Genomic DNA, 21,861 nt, shown 5'->3' with positions numbered 1-21,861 from the left:
GGGCCGATGGCAGCTTGAGCATCTCCGCAGCGCGCTGTGGAAACAGCCTCAGCTGCTGCATGCGCGGCCCAGTTCCTCCCTGTTACCACGCGCCTCCTGTTTTCTTTCTCCAGACAGAGCCCTGTGTAAATGCTCCTTCACAGGGACCGTTGTTGTCTGCTGCTGTTCTGAGGCAGCATTTCCAAGACAGTCATTTCCTGCCCGTTTTACAGCAAATCCACCCGCTGGGGAAGGGACATGGAGTGGTGCTGGGGAGCTGTGTAGGGACACCAGCCTTCAAGATGATCATTAAAGGTGCTGTAAAAATTCATCAGCATGATCGGTCCTGTTCTCCTTTACCTACTGTTTGTCAGAGGGAAGACCTCTGGTCTACACAGCATGTTTCCTCTGGATAGAGAGCAGAGCAGGACTGGGGCTCCCCATCACCCCTGCAGCACCACAGGGAGGCCTTCCAAAAAACATCCTGGGGGCGTTCTTAGTGGCTGAATCCACACAGCAGGTCTGTGATGGATGAGGTTGGGGGGGAACAGCTTTGCTGTCTGAGGAACAGCTGTGTATTTGCATGGGCAGCACAGGGACTTTTCATCATCACTTGCATGAGGTGCCTGGGCACGACTTCTGTATGTGACTTGTGCTGCCTCCTTGCCCTTGTGCTTCATGGATTGGAGCCTGGGTAATTTGCACTGGTTCTACAAAGGTGGGGAAGATTTATGCTGTCACACAAAGAGTTGGCACCTTTCATCTGATGCAGAGCCTGCTGTGTTACCAAAAAATCCTCCTGTGAGAGGAGGGGCTTTCATGGTGGCTGTTCAAGGCTGTGCTTCCTCGTGTCGTGACACCTACCATGGGAACTCGGACTGGCACGGCGTGTTGAACAGCTGTGCATACGCAGAGGTAGTTTTGGGCAGAGGCTGCTTTTCAGAGCTCTGGCGTGCCAGCAGGGAAAGCACTGCAAAGCGGTGTGGTGAGCTTACGGCGAGTGAATCGCGTAGGGAGGGATGGGGAATAGGAGAAGTGAGCTGTCTGGGAGCGATAGAACCCTTGATTAATACTGTATGTTTAGCATCCACGAGCACTGCCACATCCTGTCTCCTAGCTTCAGCTAGATAAAGGCATTAGCTTCTAATTTGATTTTTTGCTTCTAAACTCCTAGTTCTGGTGTGTGCTGTTTGCTGACAATAGCCCTTTGTTAGGCAGAAGGAACGCTGCTGCATGTTAGCCAGAAAAGCTGTGAATCCACTTTTCATTTACCACCATCGTTCCTCCCAGCCTGGCTTTACCAGCATCTGAAAAATTACTTTTCCTCTTTCTGAATGCATAATTGGTTATTTATACACAAACCGTAGAGCATTTACTTGGTATACCTGACCTAGAAAAAAGATTAGTCAAGAACTATCCTACCAGATGTGAGTGTCAGTCAACATATGATCTCCATATAATTTATAAGGTATTAAATTACAAAATAATGAATCTTTTCAGTTAGCATTTTGGCACATGATGATAGTATTACATTTTATGTGAGAATATCGACCGCAGCTCTTGCCCCATAAAACTGCAAACAGAAATTTGTAAGCATTGGCACTAGTTTCACTTAGAAAAAGACAACCATTATGCTCAGATTACAGTCAAGCTATGTATGTACAGCCTGGAGGTTGTCCAGTCACACACAGTTCTTTCCCCCCTCTCTTTTAACATTTCCTTAAGAAGGCTAGACAGTGGTTTCTAGGGTAGATGTTTTTTTCCCCTGGCTTTTGCTAGAGGAAGGTCTGCGGAGCACAGAGCAGGTCTTCCAGGATCCTTGCAGACGAGATGTTTGCTGTCAGCTCCGCGGTGCTGGGTCTGGTTCTGTCTTGCTAAGCCTGGAATGACCAGGTGAGAACAGTTTTGTCCCACAAAGCTCCTAACCCCTGTGTGACGTGGGGATGCTGGCTTTCTGCTCCTTGTTTGCGAGTGGGAAGCAGCAGCTTTAAAGTTAAGGTTTACAAGCTGACAGTTAAAGGTTGCCCATTGCGAGCAAGCTAGCCTGTAAACAAGTTTCTAGTCTTTGTAAAGCTGAAGAAAGAAGGCTTTTTGCACTGTGGACAAGAGCATGTACTCATGTGCCATGTATTTTTCTTACCAACAGGCTGAAATGAATCTTCAGTACTGTAACCTCGGCTTTTTAGTGTATTCTGTGGTTTTTCTTTCTCTCCCCCATCCCTGTGAATAGAGCACTCATCTCACCCAGTGCCAATTTCAAGTACCCATCAATGGCGGGGCAGCGGGGCTGGGTGCCCCATCCCTCTTGCCCAGCTTGGGATGTCTCCCAGCCCTCAGAAGGCAGTGCTGTGCATGGAGAACCCTGCCCCTCGCCTCGCTCTGCGTTTCCATCTGAAGTTATGGGAACAGCTTCTCTGAAATGTATACATCTCATGGCAAGTGTTGAAACGGGCTCATCAGCCAAAGGAAATACAAAACTTTAAAAGTTTAAAATAGTTCAGGCCTGTATGGGAAGGTGAGGGGCATGGCATGGACTTTCACATAGTGCATGGTTAAATGACTGTGCCGAATTACAGGGCCATGCTGGTGGGTTTAGCGAGGAACATTGGGAGGAGGCAGATGAGAGAGCAAAGCTAGTTAAAATCAGATGTTGGGGTCTTGTGTTTTCAGTGTAAGAGGACAAGCAGAGGTGTTCAGCAAATACTGATGCTTCTAAAAATGCAGCTCACTGCTTCTAGTTGAGGTAAACTTTTCCCAGCTGCTGACAAATTTATTGTAATTAATTTATTGTAGCTGTGCCATTGTCCTGCCACACCTGTTTTATTCCACCAATGGGTTTGAATATCTCTGCTTGTTTTCACCTTTCTTTTCTGCTCTAAAGTGATGTCTAAATTTGATGCGCAGGAAAAAGCTCCTAAGCCAGTCTTGTGTGCAAGCTTCTAGTGAACAGGACCATAACTCAAAGCTGAGGTGGAATAGTTTGGGTGCTGTAGTACTCTGCACATAATGAGTTAATCATACTCTTTTCTGCAGTAAGAGCCAACAGCTGGGGCAGTAGATAAATGGCAGCCATTTAGGGGTTAAATAGTGACCTCGAGGGCTTGTTTTAGGCTTGGTAAGCTAGTTTGGGAAGACTTTTTTTTTAATTCAAAGTGAATGTATTAATAAATATTCCCTTTAAAGCATAACATATTTTTTTGCAGCTGAATTCTTTTCACACTTCAGAAAAACTGATTGCTTTAAGAAGTAATCACACTTGTGTAGCTCAGTATCTCATGAGACTTGATCTGAGGGAAGTAAGATAAATGGCTGAGTGGAAAACATCTGTTCAATTAATATTTTGTCTTTTTTGGCCATATAGCCCTAGAAGTAGTGTTACGCTATACTGTGGAAAATGTAGGTTACTGATCTAACAAGTAATAACTTTATACTTTTTCAAGTTTACTTGGTTTCCTCATTTGTCTTACACTTGAGAATGAATTGGCCTATTAAGGTCAGTATAGCTTGAAATGTGAAACAACAACTGGAGAAATGAACCATGTAGTAAAATGCAACAACAGATGGTTAACTTTCCACATATTTATATAATCTATATCTATAAAAGGAAATGCAGGCTATGTAATAAATTAATTGCAAAACAAGAAAACATTGCTGCAACTAGGAAGAGTGTGACTAACTTGTTTTTACTTACTCTTCTTTTGGAGTTATTTTGAGACCTTGTTTAATTAGTTGATTGTGTAGCCAAAAAAAAAAAAACACAAACCAGCAAGCAATCACAAGATCTTCTGTTAATTGGATGCACTGACACCAATTTTCTGTATCCAAACATGCTTTTTTGTTAGGTCAGTACTCCAAGGTTCTTCAGCCCTTCAGCTGCATGCAATTTCCATATAAGAGACTTGGCCTGGCAAGAACTCTGGGGTTTCAGGCCCTTTCCTTCAGCTGACTTTATGGGCTAAGTCCCATAATCTCCTGGGATGTAAAAACCCAGGTGCAACAGAGCAGTAATGTGCTCTTTAATTCTCCCTAGAGATGTCATTTAAAATAAATTACAAGACATGTTAATCTTACAAAAATGAAACTTATTTCAAAACCGCATCATTATTACTTTTTTATATCAAGTAACTGATCTGCCTACTTTCAAAACAATTATTTACATTCCAAACCTTTTCATACAATAAACTTAATATGCCTGTACCTAGTAAAGCCAGGATCTATATACTCTTGTGGTGAAATAAGGAAAAGCCAAAAGCTTTTATTATGCCTTTTTAAGCAAACATACATATTGTGTGAAGTTACTGAGTTAACATATGATGATGCGTTTCCAGAAGGCATGAAATATTGACAGATCTCTAAGAAAAAAAAATTTATATTTCCCAACTGGTCCTATGTTAACCACTGGGGGGAAAAAACACCAAATGTTGGCATATTAGGTTAAGGAATCTGTTCTGTTCCTTTCTTAGCTGGTGCATTTGTCAGCCATCCATGCCCTCCAAAGAGGTCCACCAGGATTTTTATGTAATGCTTGCCTGTCACATCTGGTGGGGCAATCCCAGTATAACAATTTGTCTACCTGTGTAGTTATCCCCAAGTAACTTTTCTTCATTAATGCCATGCAGGAACCCATATGCTCTGAAAGCACTAGTTCACACATGGCGTTAATCAAAAAGTAATGGGGGATAACTGCATGTGTAAACATGGCGCTAGAAATGTGATTCAGATGTTGGATCTCCCCCATTTGTAATAGCTTGGTCACTTATTTCATCCTGTGGCGCTGGTAGTGCAGTCTTTGTTAGAGGGGTCTCAGTCTTGAAAAGAGAATCCATTTTTATCTGGGTCTTTATGTTGAAAGATTTCTGGAAAGATTCCGATGTGAAGTAATAGATGAATGGGTCAAAGCAGCAGTTCATTGTTGCAATGCACAACGTAATTGGGTACATTGTCCTCGCAAACCTCTCCAAGGAACAGTTTGCTATTGCTTGGGACCGCACAAGGGCATACAAGAAGAGTATGGAATTGTAAGGCACAAAGCACACGACGAAAATGGCCACATGCACAATGATCATTTTCAATACTTTCTCTTTGTTTGTCCCGATCTGAGACAAGGTGGCAGGTTTCCGGAGAGTCCTGAGAACTAAAGAAGAGCACGTAAGGTTGAGTAGCAAAGGAATTATGAATCCTACCACTTCAATAAATATAGTGATCTTAGACAAATAGGTTTTCCAGATACGTTTGGAAAAACCTTCAAAACAGGTTGTGCTGGAGTTGGAGATGTTGGTTGTGGAAAACAATGAAGCTGAAATTCCACCACTGAGGACCAATATCCAAACACCAGCACAGACTATGGCTGAATTTCTTCTGGTCCTTATGGTACGAGATCGAAATGGATAGACGATAGCGAGGAAACGGTCAACGCTAATGCAAGTGAGAAACAGCATGCTACCGTAGATGTTGGTGAGAAATGCTGTACCAGAAATCTTGCACAGGCTATCTCCAAAAGGCCAATGCCTGTTGAAATTGTAAAAGATCTTAAAAGGCAAAGTGAACACAAACAGCAAGTCTGAAACTGCCAGGTTTGTCATGAAAATGGCTGTTTCGCTTCGCATTTTCATCCGACAGCAGAAAACAAAGAGGGAGGCACAGTTGGTAATTAAACCAAGGATGAAGACCACACTGTACACAGCTCCATACAAGTTGTACTTGAAGGAATCATCTGTCAAACAGGTATGATTGTTGCTGTGGTTTCCCATGCCAAGTTTGTGATGTGCTTCCAAAGAACTTCAAAGTCTACTTCAGTGCCATCCATAAAACAAGGCAGGGATCTCTTTTCTTCCTGAAGAAATGCATTCCAGGAAGGTTGCTTGACACCCTGCTACCATGTCTTCATTGCAACTCCTTTCATCCTAAAGAAGAGAGAAATAAAGCTGTCAGTTTTGCAAACTCCTGTCATATAAAGTGCCTGTGAAAGTGCGCGTACTCTTTTTCCTCTCCACGTGAATGGGTGTGCAAACAAGACCAGTAATTAATTTACCAAGTACCCTTCTAAAGTTCCACCATCACTGGGATTTTTTCAAAGTTGAACACAGCAATTAAGATGTGGCTTTTCCCTTCCTTCCTCCTTTGCTCTCTTGTCCTCTGATTGGAAGGAGAGTGGTAGCTAATTCCAACTTTCCACTTGGAAAGGTTTTTCTTTAAAATTTGTGATGGAATTGGCCCAGTGTGCTTGGGAAGAAATTGAATCACAAACCCATGATGCTGCCCAGGTATAGAATCAGATAATGGTCTGAAATGTTCACCTAAACTTGTGACAAGAGCTGAATGAGCTGAAAGTTTTAAAGCCTGTTTTGAAATGTGCAGGAATGAAACTTCTATGAATTTACAACTTTTTTTAATGAAAAAGCAGTAAAACCTTACATTGACAGATTGCTACTTTGTCTTTTTTCTACTTGAAAATGGGAACATACATTTTTCATAGTGAAAAATATTTCATAAATGTCTTTCAAAAATATTTTCCAAATTTATGCTTGTCACTTTGAAAAACGTTGGGGTTTTTACCATTTTCACAGAAATAAAGCATATAGTTTACTGAAGGATGGCTTTCAGATGTAAAATTATCTGCAAAATCAACTCTAAGTTGCACTGACAGTTCTATTTCTCCTTTGTCAAGTTTCAGAACTTGAAATTTGTGAAAATTCATGAACTATGCTCTTGTAAAACTTTGTCCAATTCAGTAAGCTTTAGAGAAGCGTAGGCTTGAAGTAAACAGTGGTGTTTGTTTGAAATAAGTGTTTAATGAACAATAAGTGCTTTATGAACTGTCCTGATGTTCTCATATCAGCCTGTGAGCAGAAGCAAAGGGAAAGTCTCTCCAACTGAGCTAGAAGGTGGGCATGGCAGTGGTACGTCTTGAAGCTGTGCAGTGAAGTTGGGTAACTAGGACAGAGAACTTTGCCTCGTTAAACAAAGAAAACCAAATACAAAACAAAGTTTGTAATCCTTTTGTAGTCTGTAATCTAAGGAACATCTTAGTAACTACAACTGCAGAGTAATTTAGAGATGAAACCACTGAAGAGTAGGATCCCTTCCAGGAAGTGATTGTCTGACATGGTTACAACAGCAAACACGAAATTGAATGTGTTCGTGTTAAAGGTTGAAATGGCAACATGTAAACAAACAAACTGGGGGAGAAAGCACGGAATCAAGACAATTTAAGATGCAAACTGATAAAAAATCAAATGTTTTCCTACTGGAAAAAAAAACTTATGCTGACAATTATTCTTATGTGCTGCCAGTGAGAGAGGTGGTAAAATGTCAAGTGCTGAGGAAGATGCAGCAGCCACGACTTTGCTTGGTGTAAGGTACCAGTTCTGCTCACCTCTGGGAGCACCCAGGCAGCAGCAGGCTCCGTGTGCGCGCCCCTGAAGCCAGTGCTGTCACCCAGATGCTTCTCTGCCTGTTGTAGATCAGCTGGGCTTGAAGCAGAACAGGAAGGGAGGATCCCCCAGATCTTGCTTGTCAGATGACTTTTGATTAACATTAATTTTTTTGACATTCAAAAAGATGTTTTGATACTACTATGTGTATCCTGTCAGGGAGGTTTCTTGCCCTCTGCAGGCTGGGATGTGTCAGGTCTAGGGCAGCAAAGAGGTGCTTTGAGCTGGTTTGCTGTCCTGGCTAGATCTGCTGTGCGTGCATCAACTACCGCAGACGACTTTGGCACAAGCTCTTAACCCAACTTAGCAAATTCTTCCCTCATTTTACTTGTGTTTTGCACTGCATGTTTCTGATAACGATATCCTCCATTAGCAAATATTCAAATCAGAAGTAGATGTCCCCTTATCTGATTGCTGTTGATGGTGTGGCAATGGCAAATGAGATCAAAGCCCAGGTTCGGGCTGTCTCTAGAGCAGCCGTGGGCAGATGCTTCCTTATGTGTTGCAGAGGGCTGGGGGTGGACAGTGTAGGAACGGGCTGTGTGGGGGAGCAAAATGTTCCTTAGGCCTCTTTGGGCTTTTTTGCTCATCTCAGTGTTTTTCCCATTATATTCATGGGAGGTAGATGGAAACCCCACTTTCCGATCTGTGCACGTAGCTCGGGGTTTCGGTTATTCCTCAAAGCAAGGCCTGACACGGCAGGTTTAAAAGACTTTGAAATTCCTACCTTTACTACTGACTGCTTTACTACTGGTCTTTGCCAGCAGTCTGACCCAGGTGCTTGTTACAGAGGAGGAAAGGTGCTTGATTACTGGATTCTTTTCCTGTTCTGTATCAGACAATTGCAGGGGCCAACACCAGTTTTTCTGGTGTATAAGTCTGAGAACTGCCTGCCAGCAATTGTCTAGCTAAGTTACAGTCTTGAAAATATAAGCTTGTGCTGTTTACTTATCTAACAGGGAGGTGTTTAAACAGGCTGACAAGCTGCTTTCAAACTGAGCCATGTGCTTTAAATTCTGCAGCATCAGTCTACAGATTTGGTTTGCTGGATCTAAGACTCGCTTTCCTTCCTTTCACTAAGGCTTAAAGCAGCAGGATGCTCTTCATGTATACTACGTTCACTGCTGTTGCTTTGCTGGGAAAGAAACAACCACCTAGCAATGCTTTTTTAAAATGCTAGTTCTCTCTCATCTTGTGAGATACAGGCTTTATAGGACTAAAAACTGACGGGTCAAAAGGTGGGAATACTGTTTCTGGGGTGTTTTCAGTAGGTTTTGTCCTGAAATCTCTCTAGGTTATGGCAGCACTTGTTGCGTTTTGACAGACTCAGACCCTGACCTTGTAAATAAGTATTTTCCCTGGGCCCAGCACGTGCTTTAAGCCTTGGCTCAACAAGAACTCCTTTCATTAAGGGGTTTTCAATTCCCTTTTACCCAGGAGGTACAACAACTGCATGATGTGCAACTTGCACCCACCGGTGAGCCCAGTGTGTGAGGGTTTTACTCCTGCAAACTATCTTGTCTTCAATATCTTGGTGTTTATTTATCTCCTTCATTCTACTTTAATTATGCAGAAGGCTCTGAAAAGCTTTTGTTGTTGTTGGGGCCTTTTTTTTTTTGCTTGTTTCTTTGTTTTGAAGACTTTTGTTTAGGTAATTCTGAATAAAGCTGTAGGACTTGGATCCTTCTAGGCAGTTATAAGCACTATAGAGTAAGGTGAGATGTACTGTAACCATTCAAATATAGATTTTATAGACAGAAACGTCTATTTTCTAGCTGTAAAAGTGAACGTTTTTGATAATTCTGTGGCACTGCTAGTGGGCAATCATAAAACCCAAACGATCATGTGTAAAGGCTTACAGATATTCATTTGAAAACCACACAATGTGAAATCAAAGACAGCAAAGCAACAATGGAGATGCAGCAATGCAGCCTCACACTGAGCCCAAACGGCTTTGCTACTCCCGCAGTATGTGTAACCACAGCAGGGTTTCAGCTCACCAAGCGTCTCTTCTCAGTGAAAGCTTTGCTAGGTATTTTTGGTTGCAAGAACAACTCTGACGACGTTAACCGGAAGCAATTTTACAAACAAATTTCCAATTTGGGGGGAATCTGGCTGCTGGCTTTTCCCTCCCTGAGGCTGACGGGGCAGTTGCTGTCACACACGCTGGCTCCGTTCTCCCGGTGACCCGTGGCGGGGGCTCACGGCAAGCTCGGGGACAGCTGGCACTGACGGACCTGCTGCTGCGGGGAAGGGGTGCTTGCAGCGCCAACGGCTTTCTTAATGGGACACCAGGTCTGGGTTTGGCTGTTAAACCGACGGCTTTGAGCTCTCCATCTTCCCAAGCGCCTCTTGCAGTCTTAGGGTATCCTGTGCCTGCGTTTCCTCCCGGCAGGGTGGGAGCAGGAGGAGTTATGCGACGGGAAGCGAAGCAGCTGCCTGGAAACAAAGCACCCCTGACCGTCCCTTGGAAAGTACGAGTGCTTTAATCCCTTTCATTTACTAATCCGAAGTGATGTAGCTGAGAACAGTAGGAAAGAAGCAGGCCGAAGTGTGACTTTGAAGTCCAGCGAAGGTTTCTGTAGCTTCAAAGGGCCATTCTTCCCAGTGTTTTATCAGAGGGAATGCCTAGGCTGTGCTGGGCAGGAGGGGATGGTTTCTGGCGATTAGCATAAAAGGCAGCAGAAAGGCTCTTATTCATGACTTTGACACTTATTGTGGCAGGGTCTTCAATGCCAGCGGTACCTCGATTCCCCAGTGTTTGCCACCGGCGTAATGACATCTCTCACACCTGCCAGGAAGGTGAACTCACAAGTTATGCTTGGTCGTTTCAGTCCATCAGGTTTCAGCGGTGGCTTTCCCAGTCTTGGGCAGAGGAAGAACAAACTGGCGTGACTGTGCCAGCCCCTCCTGTCCTCCTGCCACCGCCGCGGTGGCTCTGGCTCTCCGGGAGCCTCGACACCCCCTGGGCTCGGCAGCCCCCTTCTCTTGCCTGGAAGCCAGGACACGAGGTGTAGCAGGGCCCTGGTTTCGTTCCTCTCAAAGATGGAGCTGGGAAGAGGAAACCTGAGCCTATCGGACCCAATCCTAATGGTGCCTTTTTCTTTTGTTGTTAATTGGTCAGCACTGCCGTTGTCTCCTAACTGTCCTTTGAGACCCACAAAGCATTTCCTGCTCATGGTGACTTCTCTGTGCTGTATCTGTTTTGTATTGAGCTAATTAAAATGTTTCCTTCTGAAGAGAATAGTGAACTGACTTACCCCATATTCAGACACTGATCCTCAGGGCATGACTCTCTTTTTGTTTTCACTGAGAATGTCTCTCTCCATTTACATCACCCCCCTTAACCCTTGCAGTGCTTTGGCCTGAACATCCACGACTGCCTTCGGAAGGCCTGGCCCACAGCCCAGAAACTGGAAATCACCCCAAACTTCCCAGCAAAGTCTGCGTTATCTTATTCCTGTAAGGGGGACGCTTTTGCTTGCAAAGGAACCTCACTCTGATGATGGAGGACTCTAGGAATGCTGCCCTTCTCACTCTCGGGTTTCTTTCTAAAGGGAGATTGCTTTATAATGGTATTGCTAGATTCAGTAGAGAACGTGGTAACAAGGTTTAGATGCAAAGAAAAAAATGATTAATTGATGAAAAGTGTCATTGCACTGTTTGGCCCAGTTCTTGAAGATTTACAGGTTGTTTTCGCTCAGGAGTAGAAACTGGTGATGGAGGTAGCTGTGCCTTTGATGTAGCCCTGTTTATTTACAAAGCATGTTTAAGAAAAAAAAAATAAGAGAGTCCTGTTTCCCTGAACCGCTTGGGAATCCAACAACAGAACTCGGTTTATTTGCTTACGCTTCTAAAACTCTTTCCAGTCAGCGTTCTGCCCAAAAAGCTTCCTTTCTTTGCCTTCTCTGACACAATTTCCAGTGGTTCCTTGGTGATTGCTTGGCTTTTGGGCTCCTTGTTGCCTTTACCCGGCTCCTCGCGAGGCGCCTGCAGCTGCATGAAGCCCTCCTTTCACCTGAGCATCGCTCCTGCGGTCTTGCCCAGGGCCGTGGCTCCAGGCTGGTTCTTTTTCAGTCCCTTTGCTGAAGCAGGACAGCTGAACTTTCACCTCTGTTTATCCAAAAATTATAGGCTTTTTTTTTTCTTTGCATATATTAGCATCAACAAGCTTCCATCCAGCTGCCAGCACCGCAGCACAGATGCCTATTTCAGCTTTTGCAAGCTAAACCTCAGTACAGGGGAGGACAGCTGGTTTCCTTGTGGGTCCACATCCATGGAAATTAGCAGGACAGAAGACAACCTGTATTTTGCTCCAGCACTCAGGACCTTGAAGGATCTGTGCCCCGCATTCATTTACTGTCTGGAGTAGATAAAACAGGGCTTTGTTCTCTCTAAATGCTTTATTTTGGGTGCAAAGGGGAAGGTCCGAGTGCTCCCTTCTGACAGGAGTGTGGACTGGGTGGACGCAGACAGCTGTAGTCTCATCTGGCCTTGGGAGCACTGGAGCTGTGCCGTCCCACACCGTACCACCCTCACCGCCCCTCTGGGGAAAACATCAGGGCCTTGAAAAATGTTCACTGATGTATAATGGGAGCACGTGTGGGGAAGCACAGCATGCAGCTACGCTGTTTTTCTGTAAGAGCTACAGGGTAACGCGTTGCAGCAGGGTGTTAAAATAAACATAAGACAACTCCACAATGCAAAAACATCAAATCTCAGCCAGTGAGGGCAGTTCCTGAAGTTGCTTAGAAATCTTTTTTAGGGGAGTGACATTTTGGCATGATACAAGGCACGCTGCTTTCACTGGGGGACATAATTTCTCTTTCCCATGTAAAAGGAAACGCTTTCTGGGGCAAAGGATGGTACGTTATCTGTGGGTTCAAAAATGAAAATAGGAATAATATTAGATAAAAGAAGAGCTTCATTTGTGGCTATCTATTTATGGGCGTATAATAGGGACTTAAAATATTGTGACAGTGACGTACAGAGAAAGCAATCTGCCACGTTGTTAGCATGCGCCTTTGTCTCAGGACTTAGGGACCAGTGAATGCCCCTCATTTTCACTTGCTAAAGTAAAGAGACTGTGTTTTCTACAAAACCAAGCCAAACTGTTACAAACGGTTCAGAAAACGTTCCTTGCAGCTAGGGTCAGCTCAGGCTACTTTGGCTCCGATGCCGTGTGCATCTTTATCCCCTCTTATGGGACTGAGCTCAGAAGATGGTGCATCAGAGGAAACCTTGCAGAGCCACTGTCTGTTCTCGGGAATAAAGAGCTCCTCTTTTCAAGGAGAGAATTTGCCTTTTGTGAAAGGCAGCGAGCTCCCCTTCCCCGAGACTAAATCAGGTCCTTATTTATGGAGGAGGTGCAGCGTGTGAAGGAGCAGAGTCTCCGCACGCACACTTGACCTGGAAAGACCTACTGGGCAATGGACAGGAGCTCCAGCAGCCACCCTCACCCAGGCAGCCCCATGGATGGGGTGGCTCACCAGCATCTCATTTGTGACTATGGGCCATCAGACAGCGGCTACCACGTCATCCATGTACACCTGGGCAGCAACAGCCAGACACCAGTAAACAGAGGCCCTGACACCACGGCTTTAGGCAGAGTTTGCTGCAGCCTGCCTGGATGCATCACAAACATCAGCACAGGCAGACGTGGCCCTGGGGAGACTGAGCAGACTCTAGTTCATCGACTCAGCAAATCTTACATGATTAATAAAATATCAATAGCAGTTTGAGGTTATCGTACATGTAGGCATCTCTTGACAAGCATTTACCACTCCTCCTGATGCTCCAGAAAGCACGGCAGGCCACCACCGCCTGGGTGAGCATGGGGCAGAGGAGCTCTGGCACCCATCTGCAGGGCACCCGGGCAGCACCCAGCAGGGCCTTGAGCTCTGTCTGCTGCAAGTGGCCGTGTCCCGAGTGCTAAAGCAGTGCCACAGGAACAGAGTCCTTGGCTGGGACTTCCCAATGGCTCCGCCATGTACCGCGCTCCTCAAGGAGCAATCTCCTCTCGCTCTGTTCCAGTGCCAAGCACACAAGTTACCTACCTTCCTATCCTGCTCCCTTTCCCCAGGATCTGGCTGAAGGTTTGGGTAAAATTGCCTTAATTCCTCCTCTTGTGCTCCAGCCATGAGGTCACAGGCTGGAGGAGGGCAACCATCTTACAGCTGGGGGTGCGTCCTCTCTCCGGTGTGGGCTGCAGGGCTCAGGCGCAGCTAACGTTACCGCTGCTGTCTCTCAGAAAACTGGAAGGTGCAGTTTTTCACATTTTCTGTCTCATTGCAATACTCTGCAATGAAAGCGAGCGGGTAATCACGTTCAGGCATTGGTTCCGTTTGTCTCTCTGTGTACAAGCTCAGCTCCTCACTCCAGATTTTTATCAACTGACCTAGCCTCAGCCAAGCAGGAGTCTCATTTTTAGTCTCAGAGGATTAAAGTGAAATGCACGCTCAGCTTCCCCCACCCTTCCTCCCTCCCATGTTTTTCAGGACCTTCTTTCAAAATGAATAGGCTTTGAACCCCCTGAAGTAGCAAGGTTAGTTTCCTGCCTGTTTTATTTTAGCTTTCAGAATGCTAGTAAGGGAAAGAAGATGAAAAAGTGCTACGAGGGGGGAATATCCTTATCACCGACCCGTGAACTTTGCACTTCCCATCATCTTGGTTTTACTATTCTGTTCGTGTAGGGGAGCAGTGCTAAATCACACAACTGTCTCCTCTCAAAGAAAGATTAAGGATGATCATTTAAAAAAAAAAAAAAAAACCTTGCAAAATTTCTGCAGTGAATTTATACTGTATTAAGTCTTATTTCTTCCAAATGGCTGCATCTTCAAATTGTTTTCAGTATGTTGTTCATCGTTCATTTTACTTCTGACAACATTAGTTTTATCTGCTTAGAGCTCTATAGGATTTTTTTCCAGCGGAATTTTGCTACTGAGATTAAAAGGAGTGCATTCTGGCCATAAATGGAAGTCAAAAAGATAAGCAAAATGCTACACTTTTGCAGTACAAAAAATGCAACGTTTCCTAATTTTAATATAGCCTATAGAAACCAGACCTCAGAGTACATGAAGCAGAAGGCATGTATCATTGTAAAATCATTAAGTTTATGCCACGTTTATTTATATAGAACCCTTTCTTAAGCTCATATTAAAGTGTTTTTGCAATTCTAACTTCAAGTACAAAAAAAAAAGCCCTCAGCCAGGCATATTTTTCACAAATCTGCAACAAACAACAGGGATGGAAAAGTCCTTAACGTGTCATCTGCAGCAACACAATGAGAATTATGATGTGAATTATGATGATTTCCATAGCAACAGTTGGGACAAGCAGCTTATCCAGTAACTACTTTCCAAAAAGTTGGAGAGATCATCTTTTTTCCCTCTAAACAGAAACATTCACCTCCTCCATCCAAATCACAGCACAGCTCAAGAGGAATGAGATCTGCCTGTACAGAAAAAACACTGCTAATCTCCATTGAAATGCACAACTCGAGCCCAGCCGGCTAGATTTATACCCCAGCTTTGTCTGAGCTGGCAGCTTTTAGAAAACGCTAAAATCATTTTTTTTTTTCAGAGTTGACACGAAATCTTGGAGGCTTTTCTGCTGCGTTAGCGAAGAAGCAGGCACTTACCGGGGCAGAGCGGCCGGGGCTGAGATCACGCCCGTGGCACCGAGCCGCTCGGCGGATTTCGGACCGATTCCCCCCTGACAGCCCCCATTTATCCTTTTCTTGTGCGTGGAGCCAACGCCGAGCTAGTCCCACGCGGAAGATCTGCGTGCTCTCCCTCCTAAAAGTTTGCCGTTCATCTTTAAAACACAAAGCTCCCGGCAGCTCTCTCCGTTCCTTTGTTCGAGGAGGGAACAAAACTGCTGAAGGCTGCGGCCGTCGTGTCTTGGGAAACGGGACACAAGAATGGGCCCAATGTCTGTGCAGGGGCTGTGGGCAGGGGGAACCCTTGGGGGTCTCTGTAGGAAACGCTTTCCATTGGGCAGGGATGTATTATTGGAGCCAGAGCCCGCCCCGCGCCTGGCTCTGTGCTGGGTCCCTCTGGCTGGGCTGCTCTCCCTCGCTGAGCATCGCCCAGCTCCGGGTGAGGGTGAGCGGCTCAGGGGCAGCTGGCGACGGGGAGCACCGAGGCTGGGGTGACAGCAGCCGGACACAGCCTGCGAGAGTGCCCACGCCGGGCAAAAACTCTACAAAGCTCGGGTTTTCCTTCGCATGGCTGTCATTGTTTGTCCTTCCGATTGAAAAATAAAAGCGAGGAGGGGGTGGGAGACAGGGAGGCGTTGGGTAGCACCAGGGAGCTGCAAAGCAAAGCCTTCCATACAAACAAAGTAGCTTTCCAAATCTGTTTAGAAAGATTGTTTGTTTGCTTGCTTTTTGTTTGGGAAAACTTCTCGAAGGAGCTGCCTAGAGCTGCCTGGACTCTTTCTCCCCAGCACTTTGCTCTGAAAGCCCTGGGTTCCTGCTGGAAAACCTGTGGGCTCTCAAAAAATGTAGGGGCATAACTCTAAACGCTGCCTTCTGCAGGGAAGCACGGCTGCTCTTCCCTGTGCAGCCTGCCCTGAGAGCTGCTGCTGCCTTTCGGTGAATCTGCCTTCCAGCAGAGCCCCTAGCTGCAAGCTGTGTTTTTATCTCTTACCTTTCATATCAGCCCTCCAGCTAGGATGGAGGATCTTCAGGCAGCGGGGAGGAGAAATGCAGCAGCCGGCTTATTTGTCTCAGCCTGTTTACGCTGTGCAGCAGCCAGTGCCCTTTTATTTCTTTTTCAGCCCTCTGCAGTTCCATAGGTTTGAAATCCTGAGTGTGCTTTCAAAGCCCAGCCTCCCACCTAATGTGTCTCGCTCGCATTGTGCTCGTCTGTCCTTTTCCTCCGCTCCCCTTGGCTGTTCCCACAGGCAGCCAAGGCCAGTAAACAACTCATTGTGAAGCTGGAACTAATGTTATTCCTTGGGCTGGTGGCTGATGCAGCGGTCTCTGTCTCGCTTCTGCAGCACGCCCAGCTGCCACCGGCTTTTATCCAGTCGATTCAAATAACTTCCTGAATATCTCATGTAACAGCCTCGCTCCAGCCTGCAAAACCTCATCCTCTGAGGGCTCGCAGTTTACATCGACTGTAAAACGCAAGTGTGGATTTAAATTGAAAACGCTGAAGGTGCAGATGTTTCCTATTCCTGCCGGTCAAAGGGCCATTTTTTGACTTTTTCAGCCGGCACGTAAAGATGAGAGACGATCTGGGTAAATTGTAAAGGGACGGCCATCGCCACACGTCACTGGTGCACAAGTGCAGGGGTGAATATAGGGGCTGGGGGGGGCTCAAGATGCGAAATCCACGGGTGTGAGCAGTCGGTTCGCGTGCCGTGGCTGGGCACGGAGCCAGCAGGATGCCCGTGGGCTGCCCCTCGCTGCAGCAGGCCGGCCCGCTGGCTTGCCACGCCGCAGCAGGTAAAGCCTTCGCAGTCAGGAATTACCAGCTTTCCCCCATCCTTCCTAAAACGTGTGACCAGCAGTCAGCTTTGGCCTTTTCTGGCTTGTGGGCATGCTCGTGCTTTCATGGCAAGGCTGATAGCTCGGGTATAATGCTGCAGCTTCCCAGCCCCTGGCACCATTCTTATGCGAGTGCGAGTGCTCTTGGTGGGGACTGATTAAACAGCGAGTCTGCATTTCAAATCCCTCTGTTTGGGGAAAGAAGCGTGGTTTGGATGGTTTGGGGCTGGGTGTGCTGCAGCAGTGATGTAGGGTAGGATGAGCGCATTGAAACCCTTTGTGGATGGATGTCTCGTGGCTGAGCTTTCAGAGGTACGGGTCCCCGGGCAAACCCGTTAGGGAGGAGGCTTGCTGTAGTTCTGCTGAAGCTGGAAGAGGGCCAAATTACTCCTCGAAGAATAAATACAGGATAATTTTTTATTCCTTTATTTTTAAAAAACCTTCTGTGCTTCATATAGTATTTGGCCAGAACGTAGCAATTATGCCAACTTTGATGCTTTTGGATTTGAACCAAGCAGCTGTACCTAGCTGGCATGTTTGCTTTCTCTCTTGAAAAATTGGCTTAGTTAAACACTCCTGACAAAAATCTTCAGCTGTTGTGAACTTCAAGGGCTCTCAGGAACTCCTCCTTATAATGTTACCGCTAACTTAACAGGAGATTGGGGATGGTATTTTTGTCCTTTATGGAATTCGTCTTTCTAATCCATTGCAGTGATTACAACCTGCTCTCCATCCAGGGTTACCACTGAATTCAAAGCATCTCTAGTGAGCAGGGTATTCAGTCACCTTGCCCTTTTTTTTTTTTCTCTTTAAAAAGGGGTATCTTTTTTCTGCTAGCTATAACCAAAACTAGATGGTACATAGTAGAACCTCTAGGATGACCCATGATGCTACTCTTCAGCCCCTAGAGTTCATTTAAAAAAAAAATCTTTTCCCCTATGGAACATAAAAAAGTTTTTGGTATTAAAGAGAAATAAAATGTCCCCAGAGCAATATCTTCCTGGTCCCGTCCATGGGACATTTCGCAAAGCACTGCACACATGCTTTTGCCCTTCTTGCCACACCAGTTTAAATAGGCCAAATGCTGTGCTATCAATGTGCTCTGTATATTTTTTTAAATGAATAAAGTACAAACATTTCCAACAAAGTACCCTTAACGTAGGTTTATTTGCCAAACATGAAGAACGGAGGTGGCTGCCTCTCTTCTTGGTTACAGTTACAGGCAAGTGTTTTCTTTAAAATGGAAAAACAATGAGTAGACTTCGTGGCTCTTCATCTCCCCTCTCTGCACCACTCAGCTGCTGTCCCCACCCTGATCCCATGGTGTTCATCTTAGATTTGGGACAGGGCGAGATGTAGCAAGCTCTCCTTGTTAAAACATTGGCAGTACATCAATAATCTCTAGTTATTTTGGAAAACAAGGCAAACTGGACTGCTGTCTCGTTGGAAACCATGGCTGCTGAGAAGGCATAACATGTTTAAGCAGAAGTTTTACCCCCTGTTTATAGTACTCTGATTTTCTGCTTGTGCACAGAAACCCTACTGGTGTTTTTCTTCTCTTGTGTTTCTGGTTGTGTGTTGTGTCAGTGGTCCGGGGCTGTAGGACTGGCATACAAAATTTCTGTTGATATGAGCCAGGCAGGAATACCTGAACTTAGGAAAAAATGTACCCAGAAGAGTAGCATACTGCATTTCTGGACGATTAACGGTTAATTCTTACGCTGTCAAACATTTTCAGTCAATTGATGCTTTATTGTGCTGAGACTCCTACTTCAGGGCACTTACAAGCTCTCAAAGGAGCCAAAGAGCAGAAACTAAATCAAAATTGCATTTTAAAGGCCACTAGAATGTATATGATATAGACATTAGCTTTTCCCCTTCCTCCTCTGTTCGTTGGCAAGGCTTATTTCCTTTCCTTGCTTTCATACGGCTGCAGACTTAATTTGTCATTTGGTAGCTAAATATTGCATGGCTTTAGTTCATCTGGGTACGGCAGCACATCCCAGATGATGGGAGGCATCGCGGAGCCCTCCCTGCTGTGCCCAACCTGCTGTTAAGCTGCAGTGGTCAAAATGGACCATCTAGGAGTGGCTTCCCAGCATCTGAGCAGCATGGGGACCATGCTAAGTGAAACAGGTAACCGCATGTTGCCATAATATCTGCCCTTTGAGCTTTCAAAGCGATGTATTGAAAAATGCTGCCTGTGTGCAATGCATCCTTACGACGTCCTGTATCATTTCCTCAGCCTGCGAGGCTCACAGCTTCCTAAGGTCTCAGGCTTTTAAAGCAGCAGCCTTAGGACAGCAGCTCCTGTGGAATGAGGTTAATGCTGGGGTGACCCCAAAGGAAACATTTGGATGATTAAAAAAAAAAGGTTCAATTCCGTTTTTGAACAGAGAAATTCATTCAGATGTTCCCCAGGAAAATTAAGGAAAAAAATAGTAATACTGATATTTTCCTGGGAAAAAAAAAAAAAATGTCACTTTACAGAAACCACAGTCTCTGCTGGAAAAGATTTTGAAGGAAAATTCCTGAGCAGATGTAGCAGAACCCATCAGGAGCTCACTAGCGTTGCAGTGTTCACTAACGCTTAATGGTTTGTCAGTGTTTCCACTTGAAATACTTTTTGAAGAGTTTTATAAAAAGGCTATAAAATCATTTTGGAATCAAATGAAAATGCAGAGCCTCATCCTGTTTGTGTATTTGTTTTTAAATATGCATTTAGAAGGACATTTAAAAATCATTTTAAATGCTGCAGATAGGTGACCAAAAAAAACAACAAGTGCCTCTTTGAATCAGTGTCCGTGCAATTTTAAGAAGCCTTCATTTGTAAACCCTGTTTTGTTAACTTGCCTGCACTTAGAGTTCCATTACTTTCCTCTCCAGCAGGGCTTTTTGCTAATAAGGACAGCGTATTTCTTTTCCAGCTGTTTATTGAAGTCAAAGCCCTTTGGGGCAGGGGGCAGGTGCTGCTGGTGCTAGCACAGCGACTGAACGCCCAGCAAGCCCCCGCTGCTGCCAGAGCTGGCAGGTTCCTGGTGAACCCAGCCTCCTCACACGCAGGTTTACTGCATCCAGTGAAGTGTTGGATTAACTGATTAATCCGTGATTTATTTCTCTCGCTTTTAGACCCATCAAATAGCAGCTATTTTCCTTCATGAGTCCTGAGGGCCCTGCCTTTATTAAGTGCAATTAACTTGAAGGGAAGGCATTAGAATATGAGCTGCTGAAATGTGTTTCACTGAGGAAAAAGTAGAGCAGAAATCCATACTGTGTGCTTGGTCAAACAGAAACCTCCTGCGGCACCAAGTCCCTGAACCTGAATATCCCTTCAAACCAGGCTTTTTTTCCTAAACCTCTGCATTTCTTTGCCGCACAGCATCATCAATAAGCTAGGAGAGTGTCAGTCTTTTGGACGGTGTCCTCACCGTGCCTCGAGGCACGCCTCTCTTTGCTTTCCATGTTTCACAGTAACTTAACCGGGCTCTTCCAAGTGTGTCTCGGTAGCTTCAGAGTCTTTAATTTTTCTTGTCAACAGGTTCTTTTTGCAGCCTCCCTACTCTTTAGTCATTTTTTCCCCGTAACATGAAGCAATTTCCAGTTGTGCATGACCAAATCTAGCCCATGATGTCTCACTTCAGAAACTGCATCCAGGACAGGTTTAGCACACAAGTGATGCTTCAGGCAAGAACAAAATACCTGATTATTCCCTCCTCCAGAACTAGTTCAGAAACTGTCTCTGTCCTGATTTGGGGTGGGATCTGGGTTTGCCGACCCTCTTTACCCAGTTCAAAGGGACCGGCTGTCAGTTTTGCATGCTTCAGGATCCCCGCGTTAATAAACAGGAGGTAATGTATACCATTGTTTTGACAAGAGGCACCGGCGATGCCGAAATCTTATCCCCTGGAAAAGGAGCAGGTGGTTTCCAGCAAAGCTGCTCGGCTGCCGGCGCGAGCCCCTGCCAGCACCCGCTGGGAGCAGCCGGCTTTCGGGGCTGCGCCGCGGCGGGGACACTGCGGAGCAGCTAGCTGAGCCAGCAGGGGACAGCGGGTGGTAGCGGGGGATATTCGGGTTCAACGACACGAGCCCAAAGGACACGAGAAGCTGGTGAAGCTCTGGGTTCCGATGGCAAAAAGTCAGAGTTTGAAAGGAGGCTGGAGCACCTCAAACAATTGAAGGCACAACCGGGCAGGAGCTCGCAATTCTGCTGTGCATGAATAGAAGGAAGAAGCAGCTGAATATCAGGAAACGTTTCCGAACAATGCGGACCATTAGGCTTCAGTGGAGACTCCCGAGGGAAGCGGGAAAAGCCCGCATGGGCTGAATAATGGAAAACCAGACAAAACCATAGCGCACATACACACCCTTCAGCGCGGTGACGTACAATTCACAATACCGAGAGAGCACGGCACTGCTATTACTAATAACGTCCTTAAGATGCATTTTCTGACGCAGAGATTTGGAAGAGCTGTGGCAGACGGGGAGGCCGTGAGCTTTGTGTGGGGCATCTCTCCCTGCAAGGCAGGGGGTGAGGAAGGGAGGGGGGCTGGGGATGCACTGCCCACCCCAGCCCGCAGCGCCTCTGCGCTGTGCTTCCCAGCCAGGCCAGGCAGTCATCCCGGCTGCCCTCGTCCTCCAGAGGAAGCCTGTTTTCTGCATTTTCTTAAGGAATCTATTAATCCCGGTCCTGCTCCCTCTAGAGGGCAGCTGCTTCCCTTAAAATGGCTTGGGAGAGTGATCTCCCCACCGGCGTTTTCTGGGTCTCGCTTTCCGTGCAACGGGTTTTGGGCGCTCACAGGTTTTCGGCTGTGCCTAGGAAGGCAGGATGAAGCCCCGTGATTCACAGCCCCGTGGGCTGGGGAAACATCACCCCCCCTGCGGCTGCATCACCGCCGGGGGACGGAAACGGAACTCAGTCAGTGAGCTCCATCACTGGCTGGGGCGGCCCTCGCA

At 45.9% G+C, this 21,861-nt stretch overlaps 2 protein-coding genes across 20 annotated transcripts in view; one reads left to right on the top strand and one right to left on the bottom strand.

Moving 5' to 3' along the window:
- Positions 1 to 21,861, top strand: part of CYSLTR1 (cysteinyl leukotriene receptor 1) — a 99,371-nt gene that overhangs the window by 17,830 nt on the left and 59,680 nt on the right. For 2 of the 15 annotated variants that reach the window (XR_013939000.1, XR_013939001.1), the window contains one exon: positions 213 to 3,741. The exons of 8 other annotated variants lie outside the window; for them this stretch is intronic. The gene's annotated coding sequence lies outside the window, so the exon portion shown is untranslated. 5 more of the 15 variants (XR_013938995.1, XR_013938996.1, XR_013938997.1 and 2 more) reach the window with 5 other exon arrangements.
- LPAR4 (lysophosphatidic acid receptor 4) lies at positions 3,544 to 18,383 on the bottom strand. 5 transcript variants are annotated; one of them, XM_080554319.1, is made up of 3 exons: positions 16,064 to 18,383; positions 13,469 to 13,710; positions 3,544 to 8,547 (listed from the first exon to the last, which is right to left on the bottom strand). In XM_080554319.1, exon 3 carries the CDS (start codon positions 5,727 to 5,729, stop codon positions 4,683 to 4,685), a length of 1,047 nt encoding a protein of 348 aa, XP_080410445.1. In that variant the 5' UTR covers positions 5,730 to 8,547; positions 13,469 to 13,710; positions 16,064 to 18,383; the 3' UTR covers positions 3,544 to 4,682. The 5 variants fall into 5 exon arrangements, with proteins under 5 accessions (XP_080410445.1, XP_080410443.1, XP_080410444.1 ...); XM_080554317.1 differs by having other exon boundaries at positions 3,544 to 5,882; XM_080554318.1 differs by lacking the exon at positions 16,064 to 18,383 and adding an exon at positions 15,052 to 15,191 and having other exon boundaries at positions 3,544 to 5,882.

This window comes from Anser brachyrhynchus, assembly GCF_964034855.1.
Source record: "Anser brachyrhynchus genome assembly, chromosome: 13".
Lineage (NCBI taxonomy): Eukaryota > Metazoa > Chordata > Aves > Anseriformes > Anatidae > Anser > Anser brachyrhynchus.
Note: the sequence above shows the minus strand (reverse complement) of the source record. Positions and strands in the feature narration are given on the sequence as shown.

Excerpts from the sequence above, each read along its gene's own strand:
- LPAR4 (XM_080554319.1), bottom strand. The coding sequence starts at position 5,729 with ATGGGAAACCACAGCAACAATCATACCTGTTTGACAGATGATTCCTTC.